At 42.9% G+C, this 22869-nt stretch overlaps 1 protein-coding gene across 8 annotated transcripts in view; it reads right to left on the reverse strand.

Annotated features, from left to right (window-relative positions):
* Nucleotides 1-22869, reverse strand: part of meis2a (Meis homeobox 2a) — a 113793-nt gene that overhangs the window by 50677 nt on the left and 40247 nt on the right. For 4 of the 8 annotated variants that reach the window (XM_061696547.1, XM_061696544.1, XM_061696550.1 and 1 more), the window contains exon 8: nucleotides 15543-15688. In XM_061696547.1, coding sequence (XP_061552531.1) covers nucleotides 15543-15688 — 146 coding nt within the window. Of the gene's footprint in view, nucleotides 1-15542; nucleotides 15707-22869 lie in introns of all 8 variants that reach the window. The other 4 variants (XM_061696545.1, XM_061696543.1, XM_061696548.1 and 1 more) reach the window with 2 other exon arrangements.

Genomic DNA, 22869 nt, shown 5'->3' on the forward strand with positions numbered 1-22869 from the left:
CTCAGGAAGTCATTTTCCCCGACAGCACCCTGCCGCCTTTCACCAGGCCCGGTGCAGAGGTGAGGCCATCACATGGATCCTTTTAACTCTTTGCTGGCCAGGCCTCCACGGGAATTCCGACCGAGCTATCTCGGTAACGTGCCCAAAAAACACAAGCGTCAGTCAGCACACCCTAGCGTCCTACTTTCAGTGGCACGCTAAAAGGTTGGGCAAGACAATAAAACAAGGCCCATCCAAAAGTGCATCTGCCATGCAGACCCTAAATCAGGTTGCCGGGGATGGATCCCCATGACTCCATTACTGTCAGCGCTTACCATCTCCATTATAGCAATTAGGAGGTTCTAACACTAGGAATGGTTTTGCTATGCTGCCGAATTGCTAACATCTGTCCCGTCTCGTCGCTTCTCCCGGTTGTCTTTACTCAGGAGTGCAGCCATTTTATACTTTCCCACTGTCTACACTCTCGCCACATTTGTTTTCTTAAAATCCACTCAAACTGCCCCTTGAAGAGATCCCTCTCCGCTTGAGTCCAAATAAACCGAAAATGATCCGTGAAGAGACTCGCCGTCTCCCCCGCTTTCAATAGGCTTCATTAGTTTTTAATATATGGCACAGGGAAGGGTGGGGGGGATAGCATGAAGATAATCAATGGAAAGAGGCTCGCAGCCTATTAATCTTCCCCAAAGGATTGTGGGTTAATACGTGTTCTTGCATAGGCAAACACGGCTGTCTGGTGAACACATCTGTCTGCCTGGATGGGCTACTTAATGAAACAGCCAGCGCTTGGCCATCGTGATGGATGTCGTCCCGTTGCAGAAAAATTATTTCTCACAGGCAGAGTTACACATGATAGGGCTCCATTCCAAATCACCGGCGACTATTTAGACCCATTTTAGGGCTGCTCAAGCAAGTATAACATATAAAGTATGTGTCATTATTTTCACATTTCAAATTGTCTTCAAGCAATGTTTTGACTGCAAATAGTTTAACATCTGTATTAAATAGCAAGTTAAGTGTATAATGTGTATAATGTGTGCATAGCTGATACTGTCCCCGAATGTACTGCAATAGCGGAATAGTGCTTAATTTTTAAAAATAAATATAGAAATATTTATTTTTATGTTGTAATTATAATAATTATTATCATATTATTATTAAATATGACCAATATATATTTTTATTTTTACTGTGATCATTATTATTATTATTATTAAGTATAAAAATAAAAAATAAATTAAGTAATGTCTGATTGACTTTTGCACAGCACTTCTGATGATTTTAAAATGTATAAAATATTTACAATAATATGATAATTATTTGTTTTGTTTAAAATTTTTAAAAAGCATGTATTAAAATACTTTTGCAAGCAAAAAAAACATGAATAATTATTATCATTATTATTGATAAAATAAAATAATTTGAAGACATTTTCACAATGTACTGTACTGTTTAAAACACAGTTTACTTGGTAATTTAAAATGTGTCTGTCACAAGCACACACGAGTCCGCTATGGGATATTAGCTTTGGCCCTTTGGCCCCCCACCTACAGTGGCCTTTAAAGGACAAAAGACGTTTTATGAAGTTGTAAAAGTAAAACTTATGAGCTCGTCGTAATAGGACGTGTCTCTTAAATATGGTCAGCAGTAGTAAGGACTACGTTAAGGACTTAAGGACTACCTTACCTTGATTACCTTAAGAGTCATTGCCACATTTCATTAACTAAAAGTCCAGCCTTAAACGGCAATGTACTATATGTCTCACATTCCGATTCCGGCCTGAGTGCCCTTAAAGTTGAGCCTCAAGATCCGCAGCTGTGTTCCCCTTGTAGGGTGTACAATGAGGATGCAACGCATGGCCGCCGGAGCGGCTCGCCATGGCGATCATATCGGCGCATCTTAACGTGAAGCGGACCGACTTTAGGGAAGGGGGGAGCGAGAGGACACAGACGGTCTAAAACAGTTGTCGTACAGTCCCGAGATAAAGAAGGAGATGAAACCCGAAGCTGACGGTCCTAGATAAGCAGGGCTCTACTCATGTTTTGTGTGTCCATGCGTGTGCATGTATGCGTGAGCTAGGACATGTGTGCTCATTGCAGGTCGAGGTGGCCGCCGTTGCTCGGCAGAGTCCTGTAACAGGATCTCACTGCCCGGCCCCTTGCTAGCTTTTCTCCCAGTGTGCTAAAAAGCCACCTGAAGACAGGATTAGCCCGCCGTGACCCGGCCCGAGAGGTAACCGAGACATGATGCCGGGGACAAACATGAAACGCACACTTGTGTCACGTGTTGCGCAGATAGACAACAGGGTGACGGGGGGCAGGGAGGCAGGTGGCAGTGACGTGTGGGGGGGGGGCGGATTTTGAGTGCAAACAGGAGACCTTCAAGAGGATGAGTACAGTGAAGATGTCACCGGTGTTTGTTGTTGTCGGGTGAAAACAAAGCCTAAGCGCGCGTAAGAGGATTGCGGCCTGACGCCTTGGGGTGGCTCACATTTGGGCCGATGACTCAACATCGACACTGTCGGCGACGCTGTGACAAATGAGCGGCGCTTCATTTGCGAGCGATTATTCCGGTTGCGGGTGCCCCCCTAAAATCCCCTTTGAACTTGTAATTGCCCCCTGGTTTCAGTAATGATCCACTTGCAGATGTGGTGCTAATTATGCATTTTAATTTTCCATATATCTCTTGGAAATGGAGGAAGGAAAGAGGAGTAGTAGTAGGATAATGATGATGATGCTGTGTGTTGGGAGGCTGTTGTCGTCATCTAAATACTTGTACAGGCTGCTTCACGGGTTTTAGCGGGGTGCTTTGTGTGTCAGCCGCCGCAGCCTTGGGGATCCACTGCACTTGCGATCAATAGTCAGACGGATTCACATCTGGAGCCAAGGCCTACATTTGGATTTATATATTTGATTTTTTTTTCTCTTTCTTTCTTTGATTTTCCACTGCTTCTATCGTTTGGATCCCCCCCCCCCCCCTCTGTATCAGCATGTGGTACAGCTTTTTATCATTCAGAGGCTGCTGTCTATGATCCTAATAATGGGGCAGCCTTTTTCACAAAGAGATCTGCGAAACTGGCACATCAGAGACGGAACACTGGATGTTTTTTTTTTTTTTTTTTTTACACAGAAACTAGCAAAGCAGGACATTTCACACGGCGATGCAGCTTCCCGCAATCAGTTGATCAGATACGTGGTGTTGTCATCTTCAATGTCCGGTATGACGTATGACCCTTCGGACAGCGAGGAAGGATGGGAATGTGGTGATGTTAAACTTTAAAACTGAAGTTCCAGCTTTCCACTGTTCATTCACAGATCAACTTCAAACGACCAGTCTGCAAAATTTTACACAGTTCTGCAATACCCACCCGAAAAAGCAAACTAGATGCAGTTATCTTGTATGATGGCGATGTTAAAAGAAACATATTTTTATCACAACAGTATAAAGTCAGTTTTGTGCAAAAGAGCTCATGACCAAAAGTGCAGGAGGCTCACTGTCTCAGGCCCAAGCAGCAGTGCATTCTGGGTAAATGGTTGTGGTGCAGACAGGGTCCACTGAGGTTGGCGGGTAAAGGGGCAACAAATTGACCCGCTCAGCCTCAGTCTTTGATGAGCACCGGGATCATAAAAGCGTGTCGGCGCGCTCAGACAGGGAAGCAGTGAGGATATCAATGGGGAAAAAAATGAAAATGTAAGGAAGTGGGTGAGGGGAGAGGTGAGAACAAGAGACGTGGCTTCCAGTTATAAGGACCCCACTGTGCAGGATTCCTCAGCGCTCGCCTCTGGACGGAGCGCCGGGCCAAAACAAAAGCGTGTATCAGAGAGGAGGTGTGAGGGGGAAGAAAGAAAAAAATAAATCACAGGGAATTGCAGTTTTAGGATTTGGTGCAGTCAGAGTCCCATGACAAACCAAACAGTGAAACACGAGGTCTGTTTTTGATTTTCACTCACCGCCTCCCCACCCCTTCAACCTTTTCTTTTCCTTCGCCTTTTTTTTTTTTTAAAGTCTGCTTCCACGCTTACACTTCCTCCCCATGCATGTTCTTCTTCTCTGGGTGTGAGATGCATATTAAAAGCGGAATTGAGGCCTGCAAGCGCAATCCCCGTCGGTCGCCAGCGTGCAGCAGCAGCAGCAGCAGCCACAAGCAGCGGCCGCCGCCACCAGCTGGAGGTGCTGAGGCTCGCCTGCAGGGCGGCACCCACGGAAGGTTAAGGGGTAATTTGAGGAAACCAACTCTGAGATGTGAAACCAAAATCCGCTTACATATTTTCGCTTTGAGCCCTGAAAGGTCACACAAGCAAAAAAAAAAAAAAAAAACGCAATCCCCGAAATCAGCGATCGCCATCTTTATAACCCCTTTTTTTTTCCCCCTTAGGGAGGCTTGTACGCTATCACAGGCTACCTTACGTGGTCTGTAATTACAGATGACATCATTCAGTCTGCTTTAACACAGCCGCCTTAACATTTTAGATCTGTGTTATGACTACATCGGCAGTGGCTGGGAATGCAAACCCCGTGTATTATTTCCATTCGGGGTGGATATTTGGCTATGGGGAAAGTTAAGGATCAATGAATCTTTCCGAGGGAGCACAGTAGACTCATGGTTAGGACGTCTGCCTCACAGTTCTGAGGTTCGGGTTACGAAACTCGATTGCGGCCTTCCTGTGTGGAGTGGGCATGTTTGCACCAACTTCCTCCCACATTCCAAAAAAAAAAAAGCTTCATTGATGACTCTTAACTGTCCAGTGGTGTCAATGTTTGTTTGTGTATATGTAGGGTTGGTTGGTGACAGGCCTGCAAGCCTAATGAGGAGAAGTACAATAGAAAATGGATGGATGAATCTTTCTGAATCTTCTAAACTCCTATTTCCAACATTTGTTGGGCAGAATAATGGCTAACACTTTCATACAATCGACTGATTGATCACTACTTTATGTCATCCAAAGTTTCCATTGTCAAAAGTTGCAAAAGGTACCAAATTTTGATACCATATCACTTTTGGACACTATTCTATTGGGGTACAAGCACTACTGATATCGTATTCTACAGCTTCAGTTGGCTGGAACAAGACACACCACTATCGATTGATTTGTTGCTATCCAGGGGTGATTCTACGATCAGAGGTTTAGGGGTTCTGGGATTCATTTTAGGGGTGTTAAACATTTTTTCAGCCTCATAAATAGGCTAGAAATGCCTATGTTTCTATCAAATTGCCGCTACTTGTCTGTCACTCATCTATGCTAACGCAGAAGTAAAGTCATAATTACAATTAGTATTTGTATGAAAAACACTTACAGGCCATAAAACAATTTAATGAAAAACAGTGAGTTCAGTGTTAACTGAGCGTGGCTTCTTGTGCCGCGTGACCACGTATTGTTAGACTGCGCGCCGTTCGTAACCTCAAAATGTGGTATGTCAGGACCGTAAATCAAAGACCTCCTGTATTCCACCTCTTTCTCGTCGGTTTCAACGGAGGGTTAAACTTGGCTATTGCCAGCCTGCCTACGCAACCAGCGACGGAAACGCAAACCCAAAGATTCGTGTTTCACGTTACAAAGCGTACCGTGGTGAACCAAACTTAACCGCTCGGTGGAAACGTGGCTTTATTCTCACTGGAGCGTGAGTTCTCACAGAATTGGAGTGCCGGTGAAGATTCTCAGTGTCTGAAAGCGGCGTCTGAACTCCGTACCCATGCTACATAAGCTGCATAACTTCATGTTGCTGTGTTAGAAAATGGTACAAGGGGTTTCCGGCGGTGGGAATTGGTCGTAAAGAAAAAAAACCTTTGCGAAAGACTCATTTCGACTTCTTCATTAAGTTGCAAACAGCAGGAGTGAAAATGAACTTCAAGCGAGTAAGAGGGAGGGAGGGGAGAAGTGGAGTAAATGGAGAGATTTGGGATGGTATTTGGAGTGGGGTGGGGGGGTGGGGAGAGGGATTATGGCTGCTTTCCTTGCATTTCCACATACACAAAACATATGGGGCTCATCTAGATGAAAAACGAAAAGCGCGGTGCATGCTGCTTTGCAAAAGCGCACGCAAGCGTCATGCTTTATATGTCAGGGGCTTCCACGTGAGCTTAGGTGGCTTTGAAGTGGAACTATGACAGAACTGGATTAGGGGGCAAAGTATAAAGGTCCGACGGCGACGGGCGATCGAAACACACTCAGGCTTATTACAAGTGCGAGCAAAAAAAATGACTGCTTAGCTTTGTCGAGACTCGGTGTGATGCCAGAGTTGATGTGGCATGTAATATAATTATACAGCCTGTGAAAATGCGACGTCACCGGGTCCCCCTCTAAACTATCATTCTGTGTTCGCCGCGCTCCTAATATGTATGAATAAAGACCTCTGAAGACATTTAAGGGTAATCGAGTACGATCTCGGCGTTGGTTCCAAAGAGCAGATGGTGGCCGTTGAGCAGCCACCAGACAATAGCGAGGGCACCTCCTCCCCACTGTCTTTATCAACCCCCCCCCCCCCCAAAGGAAACTCGCTTGTCTAATTGTGCCTAATGTCTGTTTGGCAAACAAACTCACACAAAGCATTGTGGGTATTGTCACTAAAGTAATGTGATGACTTTCTTTTTCTTTTTCTTCTTTTTCTCCACTAATAGTTGCACATTTCGGGGCCGCGGAACCAAAACGGCTCCCGGGTTGCCACGGGTGACTGGAGAGGTGACTTTTGGGCTTCGAGGCAAACAAGCACATGACAGATTAGTGTGTGGGCCTCCTCCAGGCCTCCACCTCTGTGACCTTTAGGAGCCTCCCTCCCTTGCCTTTGCTCCATCTTCAAGCCCCTAAAACCATCTCCCACCTTCTCCTTTGTCCTGGCTTGAAAACCCTGTCTTGAAAAAGTCAAATACTCCACTTCTAGAGACCATGAGGACAGCAGCAGCCAATGCAGTGGATACTTTTTTTTTTTGAGGAAGAGCTGTTCAAAGTGTTTACAGATGTGCCTCGACCAGTTAAGCGCTGCTTGTGCTGCACACATGGATTAGAACAAGGGTGGCCAAAACAGGCTCAGGGGGCCTCATGCAGCTCATTGGCTGCTAGTCTGTCAATCAGATCAGTTTAAACTCAGTCTTTTGCATTTGTTTTATTTTTTTAAAACAAAAAGTTGGATTTCTGATTTAAAAAAAAAAAAAACACCTTGTGAGCCAGTTAACTCCTAGCTGTTCGCCGCCATCTAGCAGTGCTGTAGAAATGGCAATAGTTGCTTTGACGGTGGTGGTCTAAGCCAGCTGTTTACCAGCTCGCTCACCAGTATGTAACGTAGGGATTGAAGTCGAACAGCAAATTTCCCAGGAGCCGTGTGAGATCAAAACTGCGAGCAGGAGGATCTCTCACTGAATGTTCTGAGTGCGTCGAAAGCAACTGCTTGCTGTTGCCATGATGTCACCATGCCTTTAATTATCTGAATGCGTAAAGCCGCAGCGGTTTTTGTCATACTAGAGTGGCTCAACTACCGGGGACAAATTCCTTGTGAGTTTTAAAAGTCCCATATTTTGGCTATTTAGACCTCCAAAGAGTGACTCTCTAACATAGACTTAGTACAAAAGTGTCAATTTCATAAAATAAATAATATCTTTGGTTTTGCCATACGACTGTCCAGAAAAGGCCCCTCTGACAGCTACTTCTGTTTGACCCGGTTTTGTATCTGCTTTATCCATATTTGCTCGAGAAATTTGAATGACCTGCTTTCAGGCCTCTCGACAGAAAAAAACGCATCTGGAACTCTGGAATGCGTTGACGATTTTAATTCATATTTCACATGTTTACGCTGAGGCACCACAGAGACAATAATACATTCAAAACACTAGAAAAAAGTTGGTTTGGCAAATGAATAAAGATGATTCTGATTTGCTGAACGATTATAGATTAAAAGTGTGGATGGAAGACTCTCTTGCAGAATGTTATGAACTACTGTTTCTAATTCTTAAAAGCCTGTCTACATCCCTTTGCATCGAAAGCAGTGTTCCTGTCTCCCTAACGGTGCCACACATACAATTATCTGAATGCGTTAAGCCGCAGCGGCTATCGGGACGCGCACTTCGGTCACAGCAGTGGTGGCTTCGGCGCGTTCTGTCTGAAAGGCACAAGCGCATAAATTCCAGATTTCCAGTTACAACTCAAATATGAAGACAACCTATTTTCTGAGCCAAATGGGAGGATTTTTATATACAACATAATTGGGAATATTAGATACAGCTAGATTAATTACTGTTGCTGTGGTACTGTGGACTTCCATATGTTGCGATGATTTGGGATTTTTGTCTCTTGCTCCTCATTGAGTCGGCCACCTCTGGATTAGAAGGACGACGGGATCTTAAACAAAACTGGCAATACAAACGTGGCCTGCGCAAACTACGTGGGCCTTTTCCCGTTTCAAAGTGCGGACTTGTACACTTGTTTATCATATGGGACAAACATCCGTTGCCAGGGGCCGGCCTGGCCTGGCCTGGCCTGGCCTGGCCTGGACTGGCCTGGCCTGGCCTGGACTGGCCTGCACCCATGTCTTGTGAATGACCTGGGCTGCCTCTTTTATGTGCATCTATAAAAGGGCGGTTGAGAGAGCAGCTCCCATAGGAGGGCTCGACCTGGCGATGACACCCTGTTGTCATGGAGACTAATTCTATGTTGGGCTGGGGATTGGGAAGGGGAGGAGGAGGAGTGGGCAGAAGCATTGTCACTGGTGTATCTAATGATGTTTGCAGCACAATGCACTCATCTCCTCGCAGAGTGGGGATGTGTCCTCACTAGGGTTAATCACACGACTCTGACCGAGAACACGAGAACGGTACTGTACACTTTATTTTATTTTTTTTACACTTGACAATACACTACAAACACCAAAGGTGGTGCAATACAATTCCAAATTGGAGCATCGTTTTTGTTGAGCAACCCTCTAAAAGTTGCACAAAACATACTTCGTAAGGAAGAGTTTTTATGTTTTATAATGGTTAACATCTCTTCAAACTTAAAATTAAGAATGTTTTTTTTTTTTTAATTTAAAAATGAGTTTCAGGCACATCTGCAAAACAAATCACCCTCACATAACTTCTTACAATTGACATATTTTTACACTTTAATGGCAAGATTGCTTACTTTCATAATGTTTGTACACTTAGTAAAGGTTTTGTGACAGCGACAGTTTGATCCTTGAATAAATGTTTTCTATTTTAAGTTATTTCTAGAATGTTTTTCAAACAGTTTATCGTGATTAACTTTGTTTTCTCCGCTTGCGAGAGTGGTCAAATGAATAACGTTAAAAAATGGAAAGTGTCAGAGGCTCATCTCTGACTTACATTCATTCACATTACTACTTTGTCATTTGTCATTATAGACATACAATAAACCCAAATTAAAAACCCATAAAACACTATGAAATCCATATACACACCAAGACAAGACTGTTAAAAGTTGGAAAAAAAAGGGATTCTTTTGTGTTCCATCTTAAATGCTCCACTGTAAGAGAACAAATACCATCCCCTAGTGACAACTGTTTCTATGACACAGTCCAAGGCAGCACTTGAAGAAAAGGAACGAGGGCTGTATCGCTTCCCCTTCAGGGAGCCCAAGGGACCAATACACCTGGCTTAGCAGCTTAACAGTATTTCCCCCAAGTGCCCGGGCCAAAGGGTGACCTGGCAACAAAACTTGAGACGGTTGATGCCGCAGAGGGGCTACCTACTCTTCTGACTGACCACTCCGTGCGCACACTATTTATTTTCATAGGTGTTTAGTTGGCTTTACACAAAGTCCGAAGACAAGGCCAAAGTGGTATCTCTCTATCGGACTGCTTCCTGTTTTCATTGCGAGGCCAACCTTTGTCTTTACAGGGGTGAAGGAGGACCAGCGGGGTCTAGCAGAGGGTGAAGGGGAAGGAAAGCCAGGGGCTAATTGTGCATTTTAGAGCAACAGTGCTGCTTTTCCTCAGCCCTCGCAATGCGTCCGATTCCCAAACTGTGGCGTTTGCACCCCAGGGGTGTGCGAGCGCCCGACATGGGGTGTGCGAGGTTAAAAGTGTGGATGGGGGAATCACTCTCCAAACGTACTTAATACCTGTTTCAATTCTAGTGTCAAACTGTGCTGTGTGACCCTCTGCCAACCCCCCCCCCCCCCCCCCCCCCCCCCCCCCCCCCCCCCACACACACACACACACACATCCCCGGCCCTCGGGAGTATGACAGTTTGTTCTGGGGGGTGCGTGATATAAGAAGTGTGGTTGGGAAAATCATTTTCTAAATGTTCTGAGCTTCATTTTGATTCTTTTCTCAAACCCCTTGCTTAACATTAAAAGTATAATGGCAGCGTGATCTTTTTTTCACTAAAGATTAAGCATACCCTCTAAAAATACATCGTAAAAGTAGAAATTACAGTACACAAAATCAACAGGATGTCCAAGGGGCTGTGCGTGGCTTAAAAAGTTTAGAAAAGGCTGAAAAAAGAAGCATCCATCCTGCTGTATCACTGCCTCGTCGTCATGCTTGCATTCGGGGCGCAGTAATACAACCCCCCCCCCCCCCACACACACACACACACACACACACACACCGCCCCCTCAACGCCCAAGTTTACCTTTCTGATAACATAATCTCCCTGTAGTATTGAAAAGCTTATACCAACAGTCTGGGATTTCCCTTCCTCTAATGTGGCTGGAAGAGATCCAGAACCTCATGGGGACGGACGGGAGGGAGGGAGGGAGGCAAGTGAGGGAGGTATTAAAGAGCAGGAGGGAGCGAAGTGATGCTGTGACCCTGCTAACGCCAGCTGATCTGCCAGTGCGGTCCTATACCAACTCCATATATAGAGCATCTAAGGTTGCCAGTTTACGTGCTTTGCCGAAGGATGAACATATTTTGTGTCAGGTTATGACACAAAAGGTTGTCTTTCGAATGGAAGACGGACAGTAGTGAGGGAATTGAATATGTGACCACCGACCGGCATAGTTTAGTTCAGCTTGGAACAATAAATCCTGATCTGGCTTGAGTTTCTACCGTGTGGTGTGCAGGCAAAACGCCAATAGCGGCGTAAGTCAAAAGTGTAACATCAGAGTACCGTGAAAAATGATAACAGCAACAAACAAAACTGAAATTGTCATAATCCGTTGTAACTACCTTCATCTATGCGGAAACTATGGGGAAAATGAATCGATTTTTAAAGCCATTTTTAACTGCGATGGGAGAATGTTCGCAACTGTTTCAATTCCTGTGTGATGTGGAAGTTCCGTGTTGTGTCAGACGCCGATTCGCAGCATAAAATGCCCACCTTGACCATATGAGTCATCACTTATAAAACTTGAAGAAAAGGGGGGAAAAAAATACATAATGGGAAGTTGTCACTTATCACCTTATCAATATTAGAGAACATGTTAACTATGTTAACTCATTTATACAGTAATCCCTCGTTTATAGCGTGGGTTAGGTTCCGGACCACCCCCGCAATAGGTGAAATCGGTGAAGTAGCGGCCACATTTTAAAAAAATGAAAACAAATTAATTATACATATTGTAAAGCTGTATAAAGCTGTATAAACCTCCTAAAACTCTTATTAATCTTCCCAACACTACTATTAACCTCTACCATTCTTTTATAAACACTTTATATACTCTTCAACACCTTTTAAACCCTTAAACATACAGTAACGCACAGTAGTACAGGATAATATGTACATTCTTATTCCTTTGTAGTATGTGTTTTAATGATTTTTTTGATTTTTGATTTTTACGGTTTGAATGTTTTAGGCTAGGAAGCATTTCTTTTACGACCCCCAAAAAATACAGCATAAACACAAAATCTCACGATATGGCGAATTACGCGCAGTATAATGAATGAAAAAAAAAGAAATAATCTGCAATACAATGTATCCGCAATAGGTGAACCGTGATACTGGTCACAATAATGCCACTTGGAGGGGGATTTGTGCCATAGAGTGGCTGTAGCTCAACATTCTGGAGCAGGCTACCATGTTGGATCTTCTTTAGACAGCAAACGAGTGGAATCAACAGCACTACATCCCTACTTTCAGGGTAGTTGGTACCCAGACACAAGGGTGCCAAAAAATAATGACAGGACAGCAACGGGACTTAATGAAGACAAATGTGTTATGATTGCTCTCGATAGGTCAGAATTAAACATGGAGGGGGAGGGGGGGTTGAAGGGCGGGAGCACTGAGGACAATTTTGTTATACTGAATCCAAAAGCCAATGGTTGTGGGTGGTGGGGTGCTTGGTGGTACGATAGGGTAGCAGAGGGGGGGTTGCTGCCCTGTCCTTTTGGAGCTTTTGAAACGGACGCCACAATAGCTGGATGTTGAGAACATATGTAGAGAGACCCCCGTGGCTCATGGAAGACGAGGCGGCTCCTTTTCACTCCTCACCCCTCAGTTAATGAATGCGCCCATGACAGAATGCCACTATGGGCCATTCAGGGGCCAAAGTCCCCCAGAATTCAACCCCAAATGCATCCGCGACGGCAAATACATTTGCTTAACAAATTAAAAGAAAGGCGGGCGAGATGCAAGTGTGTGTGTGTGCGTGGATGTGTGTGTGCGTGTGTGTGTGTGGGAGAGTTGATGGGTGGGAGAATTGGCTGGTGAGAATGGGGATAATTCAATTAGTCCTCTTCCTCAGTGAAGAAATAAAGGCAGGTTAAAAGGGAGGGATTATTATTCGTACAAGACGAGCCCACGCTTTACACAAAGGAAACAAATAAAGATTGGAGAGAACATCTACAAGCTGGCAAAAAAAAAAGGGGGGGGGGGGGTCCTCAGGGGTGAGGGGATGCTTGAAAACACTTTGAATGAAGCAGCACCCTAAAAACTGTCCACTGATTGCCTTCCTTCTTTCCTATAAAGCTTTTGACTAAAGACTCCAAAAGCTCTGTGTGCACCTTTCTGATTGGGACCAGCACTTATTTGCATGAGGTTTTATTCCCGTTACTACACAAATAAATCAGATTTAGAATTATTATTAATTTCCTTTTCTTTTTTTTTACTTTAGATGTGTAGGCATAAGAAGGATGCTACAAGAAGTAGCCTCCATTTTCAGTGGGCGTGGTTTCAGCAAATTCAGCAGACACGCCCACAGCGTCCGCAAGCGGAGTCAATGGCTTGATTTTTTTTCACAATTTTGAAGTCTTTGTATACATACTTGCCAATTTTTTTAATCCTTTAAATTTGGCAGGGATAACAACACTCTTTTTTCGGTTGTGTGTCAAATTTAGTAGAGATATCTAGTTTCCCTCTATAGGGACTTGAAAAATGTTAAAAATTTTACTCAAAGATTTTTCTTTTTTAATTTTAAATAAATAAAAAAAAATATGTACTTTTCAAGAGTTACTTTGTTTTACACTTGGGATTTTTTTGTTGATTTTTGTTTTTTACGGTGGTTAACTTCTTTTCATATTTGTATGACAGAAATGTTTTTTAAAAATGAGACACTGTAAATTCAGACGACACTACTGCTGTGGCTATGTTGGTTGACTTTTTTTGGTATGTTAAAGAATGCTCAAATGTACAAAATGTTTTGTACATTTCCTTTTAACAGTGGTTCACTTTTTTTCAAACTTGCACCAGGTGATCCCTGATGCCGTTGTCATTAAAGTTAAGACTCTCTCTGTGAATACTGGTTCATTTTCTTTTTAACTTGACTTAAAAATGGGAAAATGCCATGTTAGAAATGTGTACAAATATCCAAAAGTGACTTATTTTGATTTTGGCTCACTTTTTTTTGGGTTTTTTTCACACTTGAATGTTAAAAAAGTGAATAATCAAACTATATGATATGACTGCGGGTTATTATTCGTATTATTCGTATTATTTATTTATTTTATTATTATCTTCTTACTATTTTTCTTTTTTTTTTGTTTTCCTTCTTTCAAATAAATATTTTCAACTTGATGGTCACAGTTGCGTGCAGTCAGGGAGCGAGCGAGTGAGCTGTGAACAGCTGCAGAAGTCATTTTGATAATGATGAGAATAATAAGCAATAAGCGGGCCTGCCTGCGCAGCTTCAGGGGCTTTGCAGTTGCAGCTTCACTGCTCCTGAATAGATAAAAGTGATTAAAGCACTCCTGATTATCCCCTGACCAATATGTAATGGATTTACAGCCCTTTCAATTAGGCCATATTTGCTGGTCACTCATTACTTTTTGGTGGAGGGGATTTGGGGAGGGTCACCCTTTGGTCGAAGATCATCAAAAAGTTGACTGGCTTTTACCGCTGAATCAAGCTTGTGTGTCGCATGCTGCTGCTGAAATCTGAGCCGTGTGGCAAAATCAATACAGCTTGATGTTCTGATAATGTACTGACATCATTGAAGGGACAACTGTGTGTGTGTGTGTGGTTGGGGGGGGGGGGGGGGGGGTGAATCATGGAGTCGATCCCCTCTATGCTTACAAATAGACTGACACACGGCGGTGCCTTATTTCAACAAGACGTCGCTTCAGAGAATAGAGCAACACAAAAATATGGTGCAAAGCTTCTGAGTTGTAATAAAAATCAAGTCATAAATATGCTACACTACACTCAAACCAAATGTAAAATGTTAATTATGGTAGAGCCTTATTTATTATTTTTACGCTTGTAAAGACAAGACAAGTTTATTTGTAAAGCTTTTAATCACAAAAGAGTCTCTCTCAAAGGGCTTCACAGGCCCTCAGGTCATAATGATCTACGGCATGCCACTTGTAAAACAAAAAATATTTAATGTCACAGTAAAGTTATTTTACTTTTTATAGTGGTTAACTTCTTTTTATACTTTTACAACATGTAAAAGAAATATTGGGCTAAACTGACTTGTTTTTACACTTGTCAGGAAAGTAAAAATTGTTACTTATTATAAGTGTTTAATGTATTTATACACTTGTCTGACAACTAAGAATGTTAATAATAGGTATGTATAGTTTAAACTATAGTACTGCTCAAACAATACGGACTAACTTATTTTTTACACTTTTTTTAAATATTAAGGTAGCTTTGTTTTTGTTATTTTCTTGTTGTTGGTTTCACTTGACTGAAAAGTTGCATTTCAAACATTGCCTGGAAAGTTAACAAGCGTTTTGTGATGGTGACAGTTTAACTCTGAACAAATTATTTCAACTCCCATCATTTTTCTTTTCAATGGGGAAAAAATGATTGAAAACCAATGTTGGAAAGGATCGTGATTCCAGATTAGCATCTCCGTCTCACTGCTAGCCAACCAGCATTGAGTAACAGAAAAACAGAGATGCCCTCAGCATTCTGCAAGACGTAGCGCTTTTTCTATACCACCTGGGACCGAGAATGTTACCCAACGAACATTGCGCATCCCAACACTGGATTAGCAGTCCTGTGCTTGTCTGTCCTATGGCCGCCGAGAGTGTGCAGAGCAGGGTAAACAGTCCAAAGTGATTAGATTGACCCGGTCACCGTGCTCCTCTGTGACAGGTGGCTGACAGGTGACCGCTCTTTCTCTCTCACGGTGACAACTGTGTGACAGCTGCATTTGCATTCATAATCATAATAACAATAATAAAAAATGTATAATGTTTTTTTTAAACTCACCGTTAGATGCTGAAAGAGCCACGCCCTCATGATGTTGGTGGCCACTTTGGGGAAAATCCCGCGTTTCTTCTGCCTCTTCTTGTCCTTGTCCGGGTCGTCATCGTCCCCTGTGCCGGGCGATGCCACGCTGTTGTCTAAACCATCTCCTGGGCGGAAAATAAAGCCTGCGTGAGACATAAAATGCCACACGGGCATACCAGAGCGCGTCTCGTGAAGGATAGATACACTGACAAATACCACAGCTGATACATAAGAGTGACGTTAAAGGCAACACCGTGAATTTTCCGCTGTTATGAATTGAAGATATGAAGGCGGTAGGAGGGAGGATGATGGGTGGGGGATTTAGATGGCCTTAGACAAAGGCCTGTGTTGAGTGAGGGGTTTACATTGAGACTAGCACTGTTGTTCTATACTCCAGAGCATGTACAAGAGGCTGGGGGGTTGATAACTGGAGTGTTTTGGTTGGACACCAGATCTACAGTAGGTGAGAGGGGAGGGCAGGGGAGGGGACAAAACAATGAAGGAGCTTCGACGTACAGTACAAGTCATTAATTCAATTACATTTGCATGCTTGACATAACGTAGGGCATGGCGGATGTGTACGGCTCGACACGCTGTTAGTGGCCAAAAAGTACCATGTAACATTCAGAATTAGACATTTTTCACATCTTAATAGGGGTATCCTTTTTGAGCAGTAAGGAGGTTAGCGGAAAAGTGCTACTTTTGTACTCATTTAAGTGTATGATGGTGACCATAGCCTACTAAACTTTCTTAAGAACAGAACTTCTAATATGTCCACATATCCTAAGCAAGACTTATGCCTAAAAGTGCATTATTTATTATAGTTGGACATAATTTTAAAGCAGTGATTGGGGTAACCCAACATAACCCCCCAAATATTTGTAATTTTTGTACTAATTTTAAAGCATTATTTTTTGGGAATCTACTGGGAAAAGCCAAGGCCTATGTAATATTCATATGAGGACACTTTTTTCATACAGTATGAGTGCCACTATGTCTATGTTTGCGTTCAAAATCATGCCAATGTAAAAAACTATTGGACAAATATGGTGGGAAAAAGCTGCAAATATGCTAATATGTTTGGACACGTTAGCCTAAATTGGGCTATCATTTCAAAGATGTTAGGATGTTCTAGTCATTTTTATTCACTATTTTTGTGCAATTTCCAATAAATTCTTATACACAGCATTTGGTCGAGCCATTTTCAGGTCATGCATATTCGAAGTATACTGTAGATGTGATTTGGGGTGATGCGTCGTTGCACATGGAGGCACATAATAGATTTGTCCCCCCCCCCCCCCTCCGCCCCCCCTTTCTAGCAATTACCATGGCAGGCTAGCATAGGTTTGCATTAATGTCCGCTACAGTTTGACTCCAAGAAGAAAACACGATTCCTCCTTTAAAACAAAGTTTCCATCGTTGCAGCCTCTTCTTCTCATTCCTCCTTCCCCGCATTAATTGTGCATTAGCAAAAAATGATTTACTTTTAACAGTGGTGGTTATTTTTTTTCTTGCCCCCGGGCACAGATGCCTTGAAAGCCTTCCTTGAGGGCATCTAAATTATGTATCTGAAAAACTCCTCCACTGAGGCAGCGAAGGACCCGGACATTCCCAAATTCGAAACTGGCACGTCGGCCCGTTTTTGGAGAGGTGTCAATCACGGGCACCTATACGAGTGCTAATCTCGCATAAATATTTGAACTAATAACCTTAAAAAAAAAGGACAGGCTCCTGGTGTAATCAAAATGCAAAATAAATGAAGAATATAAGGACAGCAGCAGGGGGATCCGACTTTTACTACGCCCCCCCCTTTCCTCTTTCAGTCCTTTCTGTCCTTGTTTATCTTCCACATCATTAGCGCGGAGCCACACGAAAACGGGGGGAAAACAGAGAAGTGCGGACTTAGCACTCCGCGTGTGAAGTTAAAGAAGCAACAGACCCTCTGAGGGACATATGGGGTGTTGTCGTTGTACAATGGACATTCATTAGCAGGCCCAGCGCTGTAAATCCCGCGCTAAGTACGAATCCTTGTTCAGGAAGGCCTAAAACAATAAACTCCGCTCCATTCCGACTGCGTGGGGGTGGGAGGGCTTCCTGAGAAATGCGACTCCACGCGGAAGTCAACAACACGACGCTGTGAATTTTAAACACCCTGCCCCTTGAATAATGTCGCAACACACTTTTGTTTGTTTGCTTTGTGTGTGTGTACGTGTGTGTGTGTGTGCACGAGTGTGTCTCCACCACTAGGGTTTTTTTTTGTGTCGGTTTTTCCGAGCAAATCCCTCTCCCGCTGTGAGCGGTCAAGGCTTCACGCAGCGGAACCCACACGTCGGCCAAAAAGGCTGGCAGATTAATTTTATTGACGTTTCCATTTTCACTGCAACGCGATAGCCTCCACCAGCAAAACCGCCACCGCCGCCGCCGCCACCATCGCGAAGGGCGACCTGGCCGTATTTACCGCGTGACCTGTCACTTCATTACCCAGCATGCTCGTCACCTCCCGTCTTCTGCGCCTGCGAGGGTGAAACCAGACTCCGAAGCTTTCAGCTCCTCCTCACACGAATAATGTGCACTAACCAGACGTGTGGCATTCTCCTACGTACAGCGGGCTCTTGACTTGGGAGTTCAATTCGTTCAGTGACCGAGCTCAATTTACTCGCATGTAAAATAAATATGCCACATTGAATGAATTCATCTGATACGGCCCCTGAAAACCACCACAATATAATAAAGGAGAATGTAAACAAACAAAAAAAGGTTTTATAACGCGTAATTACTGTACTTTGCACCTGAACGTTGTGCTTTTAAAGGGGGCGTGTCCTAGTGAGGGAAGTCACGAACATGGCCAGTTTGTCCGTGTGAGCCTCTGGACCTGACTTTTGGTCTACTGTAGATGCTTGTGAGTGTTCTCGTTTTGTCTTTGTGTGTTGGACTTTTTGCGAAAGTGCATCAGCGGCTGTGAGTCTCCTTTTCTTGCCCCCACTTCACTCAAGCAACCGGCAGCTTAATTGTAATTAAAATTTTGCATCAAAACACAGAATTTTTTTTTAATAAATAACAAAAAAAAAATAAAAACATAAATAAAAAACTTTGAAGTTGAGAAACTTTAAGACAAAATAAGCTTTATTTAGATATCACTCAGATCCAACATTCGGAAACTCTTTCGAGTCATCATCATCTGCCGCCTTTCGTTTGGATTAGATTAAACCTTTTTTTTTTTTTTTTTCCTCAATAGTACTAAACTAAGACATTTTCCAACGGTACTTGACATTGCAAAATGGTATCTCTTTGATGAAGTATATTGCTACCAATTTTTCCAATTTCCACTTCTGGTGGTGGTGTTGGCCAAAATTTGAGTTGAAGTACATTTTTATTAGTTGAATAGGCATCTATTGAGCTTGATTTCCCCCCCCCCCCCCCTTTTTTTTTTTCTCTGTCAAACCAGTGTCCTCCGACTCCAAAGTCCTTACAGACTGAACTACTGCCGCCACTTTGTCAGGAAATGGTGAGAAGTACTTTTCATTTTCTATTTGAAAGTGAATCGTATGCCCGGTTTTAGAAAATCATTTTTAGGAAATGTCATTTGTTTGCACCGTTCTAAAAGGATCCTGGTCATTTTCAATACAATCTAAAAATAGGGGTAGTGAACTATGGGCCAAATTGAGGCCTGTGAACGAGCCCTCGAAAATGATCATAACATTTTGACGCTACGTTCCACTCATTAAATAGGGTTGGCAAAAAAGCTTGGCAATTTATATAACGAAATATCTACGTCCGATTGAGGCTCAAACGGACAAATTCTCGAGTCGAAGTTAGTCAAAGTAAGAGTCCTGGAATTTGCCCAGAAAGACCGCTTCAAACCAATTTCAAGCATGGGGCCCAAGAGACTTTTTGAAGCGTCCTTTTATGATAGACATGTCCACCCAATTTTGCGTCGATCAGTGAAACTGGTGTCGGGGGTAAAACATTTTTTTTAATAATTTTCCAGGGTGCGCTTACCGAGTGAGTTTTTATTTGGAGGTTGGGAGTTGGGGGTCTTGTTCAGGACCCCTAATATACATTGATTTACATTTGCTTGCAAAAAAAAACCTGCCGATTTTTCGGGCATGCTGAGGATGCCCTGTGGGATACATCGAGGTCTTCAACATTCATGTGTTTATTCTAACAAAACAAAAAAAACAAGGCGATGGCCAGAAGGTGCGACGGAAGAAAAAGGTGGAAAAGACAAAGAGAGAAAGGGGGGGAAGGAGCAGAAGAATAAAGAAGAGGCAACTTGCACAGCCTCATTACATCTAAAGGAGATCTAGTGCTTTGCATCCACCCCCACCTCCTTTCCTAGGAGCCAGAGAAGGAACGCTGCAGGGCAAATTGTCCCAAACGCTAATGGCTTCTGACTGTTCCCTGGCAACTCTGCCATTCTAACCTGTGTGGATGTGCGCGATGGGGGAAAAAGGGAAAAAAGAAAAAAAGAAAAAAGAAAGTAGGCAAAGGAGAAAAAAAGTGTAGGGCAAGAGTAGGGGGAAGCGTCCCATCATCTGGCCATGTGACGCAGATGGGGGTTGGCTATTAGGAGGCAGCCAAAAGGCCTCAGGGAGCTGAGATGCTGGAGTGTAGCCTCGGGCACTTTTGGAAAAGCATCACCCTTGGAGATGAGGGGGAAGAAAGCCCTTACTCACTTTCCCGCTCTCCTTCTTCCTTAAACACACGCCAGCGATGCCGTGACTGGCCTCGGTTTAAAAAGTTGGTGCATATTTTCACACTCGTTGTCTAATAACGCAACACAGAAGACACAACGGGCAAACAAACAAGTCCAAGAGCGCACTCCGCTCATATACATTCCCTCTCAACTCATCACCGGTGGGTGCTTATTAAAAATGCATTCACATATATCTTCCCTGTCAGTAAATTGGTCTCGGGGCTGAGCTCATTAACGGGTCGGTGGAGGAGGACGGTAAACACGGCGCAACTCTTGCTTATCTAACGTATTAACGCATCTGCGGGAGGCTTCGCTTTTTGGAATTTTCTTGCACAAAGAATTGGTTTGGCACCAACGTGTTCTACAATCTGCAGAGCGGGCCACTCGCGTTTTGGTGAAGTGGAGCCATTAGGACGAGTCCTGTGATGCACACGGGGCCAGAGAAGCATTATGGATGCACTTGAGTTAAAAAAAAGAAGAAACTATAAGGGGGTGATTACACAACTTCAATAATAATGTCGTTTTCACAAATGTCCACTTTGACACGTTTGGAGACTCAAAGCAGGTGTAAATTATGGTTTTTTCCCCTCTTATATTTCTTTCTTCAGTTGAAAATAAAATTGTAAATACAATTTTCTTTCCCATTTTCAGTTAAAAATCAGTTTCAATCAGTTTACAGTTAATTTCCTTCTAATAATATGCTTACCCATTTTTTGTTAAAATGGTCATTGTCAAAAACAAACAAACCAACATTTCTGTTTCCTTTAAAAAAACACAGAACATTGAAAAAAAGTTTGGCTTTAAGTTAAAAACGATTTTATTCAGTTAAAATTGGTCATTTCCCAAAACAAAAAAAAAAGCCTTGTTTTGAATAAAGATGGTCATTTAAAAAAACAAGATTAATTCAGTTTCATTAAATAAAAAAATATATATATATATTTTGCCATGTTCTGACAAAAAAAAAAAACAGAGGCAGCTTTGACAAAAAACAATGTCTGTTTTCAATGTGTTAATGTCATTTTTTGCCTGCTGTTCAAGCCTAAAAATGTAAACATTTGAAAATGGGCATCAAAGTTTTTGAAAACTCCACCATTCAAAATTCACTGTAAACGTTGAGCTTCTCCAACCAAGTGTACTTTGATGACATCACTAATGCTACTGGTAAAATCACATGCCTTCCCTCAAATACTTGAATGTACGCCACAGAAGGATTTTCAAATGACTGTTTCGCCATCGACTGGCCTGGAACGCATACTAGCATTTTTAAGCTCTTTCTGCAGGTCTGTCAGTTTTTACATTGTCACGTAAGCTAAGAGCGCAGTGTGATAAAGGCGTAAGAATGAATGGTCTAACCTAGTCATGGTTGGTAATCCGCTGCCACAAGAGGTGCTTTTTACTATTCATATAGCGAGTAGAGAGTTTTTAGATGTTGTGTCGTGCACAGGGAGGCCCCGGGTGTTTGTTTCAGGCTAATGAAGCAAGAGTGTTGAGGCAGTGGCTTACGGAAGCTGCGCTCAAAGTGACTTATTACCGACGGGGGCCCTGCCTGCCTCCTTCTGTGTCTATGCAGACCAGTCAGGCATGTTTCACCCATGGTTCACGAGGAGTAGCTGGACAAGCTATATACGTTATATAGGGGCGCTCCTTTTGGCACGATGAGCTCGCCATAGCGACCGGCCCCTCCCTTGCTTTAACATCCTATTACACCACCGCTCGTCCTGCAGGCTCAGCCACGGAGAATGAGCAGAAAAGAAGAGACGGATTTAGGAGCCTCTTTTTTTCCACCAACATAAGCAGCATTTAGCACATTCAACCCCCCCTCACACTCACAAATGGCAGCGCAATAGGAGAAGCGGCAGGGGCTCCCGCTTTTGTCCGTCTGGTTACCCCCTTTTATTTACTCTGGATTTATGGAGGGGTCTTTGCCGCTTCTTGGACCACATGCTCGTGAGGCACACCCAATCACACATACAAAAACGAAAGAAGTGTTCACACTAAGGGAATGGCCCAACATTTGCGGTAGATCACACCACCGATGCCTGCGAGTTTTCATTAGCAATTGTAAGTAATGTGACTGGACACAACAGCTAAATATTTACTAAATATTTTACATACCGAATTATATACTCAAAATATGCCCAATTTTTACGTCAGAACCATATTACATAACATTCTAAACTTGGCCAAAACTCAGAAATGCATGACTTATGTTAATTTCTAAAGTTGGAAACATACTGGTCACTTTGACTTTCAAAGCCAAAATCACATTCATTGCATAAAATTAAAAAATCGGAAATGCGTTACTTACGGAAAATTCAAACTTGGACTCTCATTTCACACATCAAATTGTAAACTCAGGTCATATGCTGAACTCTGAATCGGATTACTTACTTCCAATGCTAAAGTCGGTATTGCATACTTCAAACGCTTAACTCGAAATTACATTTGGCTACTTCCAGTACAGGAAATTTGAAATTCCTAACCACATTTTGTGAAATTCCAAACTGGGAATCGCATTACTTACATCAAATTCTAAACTCAAAATTACAACTTATCTCAAATGCTAAACTCAGAATACGTACATTATACATTCAACTGGGACTTGCATTT

This window comes from Phycodurus eques, chromosome 14 (genome assembly GCF_024500275.1).
Source record: "Phycodurus eques isolate BA_2022a chromosome 14, UOR_Pequ_1.1, whole genome shotgun sequence".
Taxonomy (NCBI): domain Eukaryota; kingdom Metazoa; phylum Chordata; class Actinopteri; order Syngnathiformes; family Syngnathidae; genus Phycodurus; species Phycodurus eques.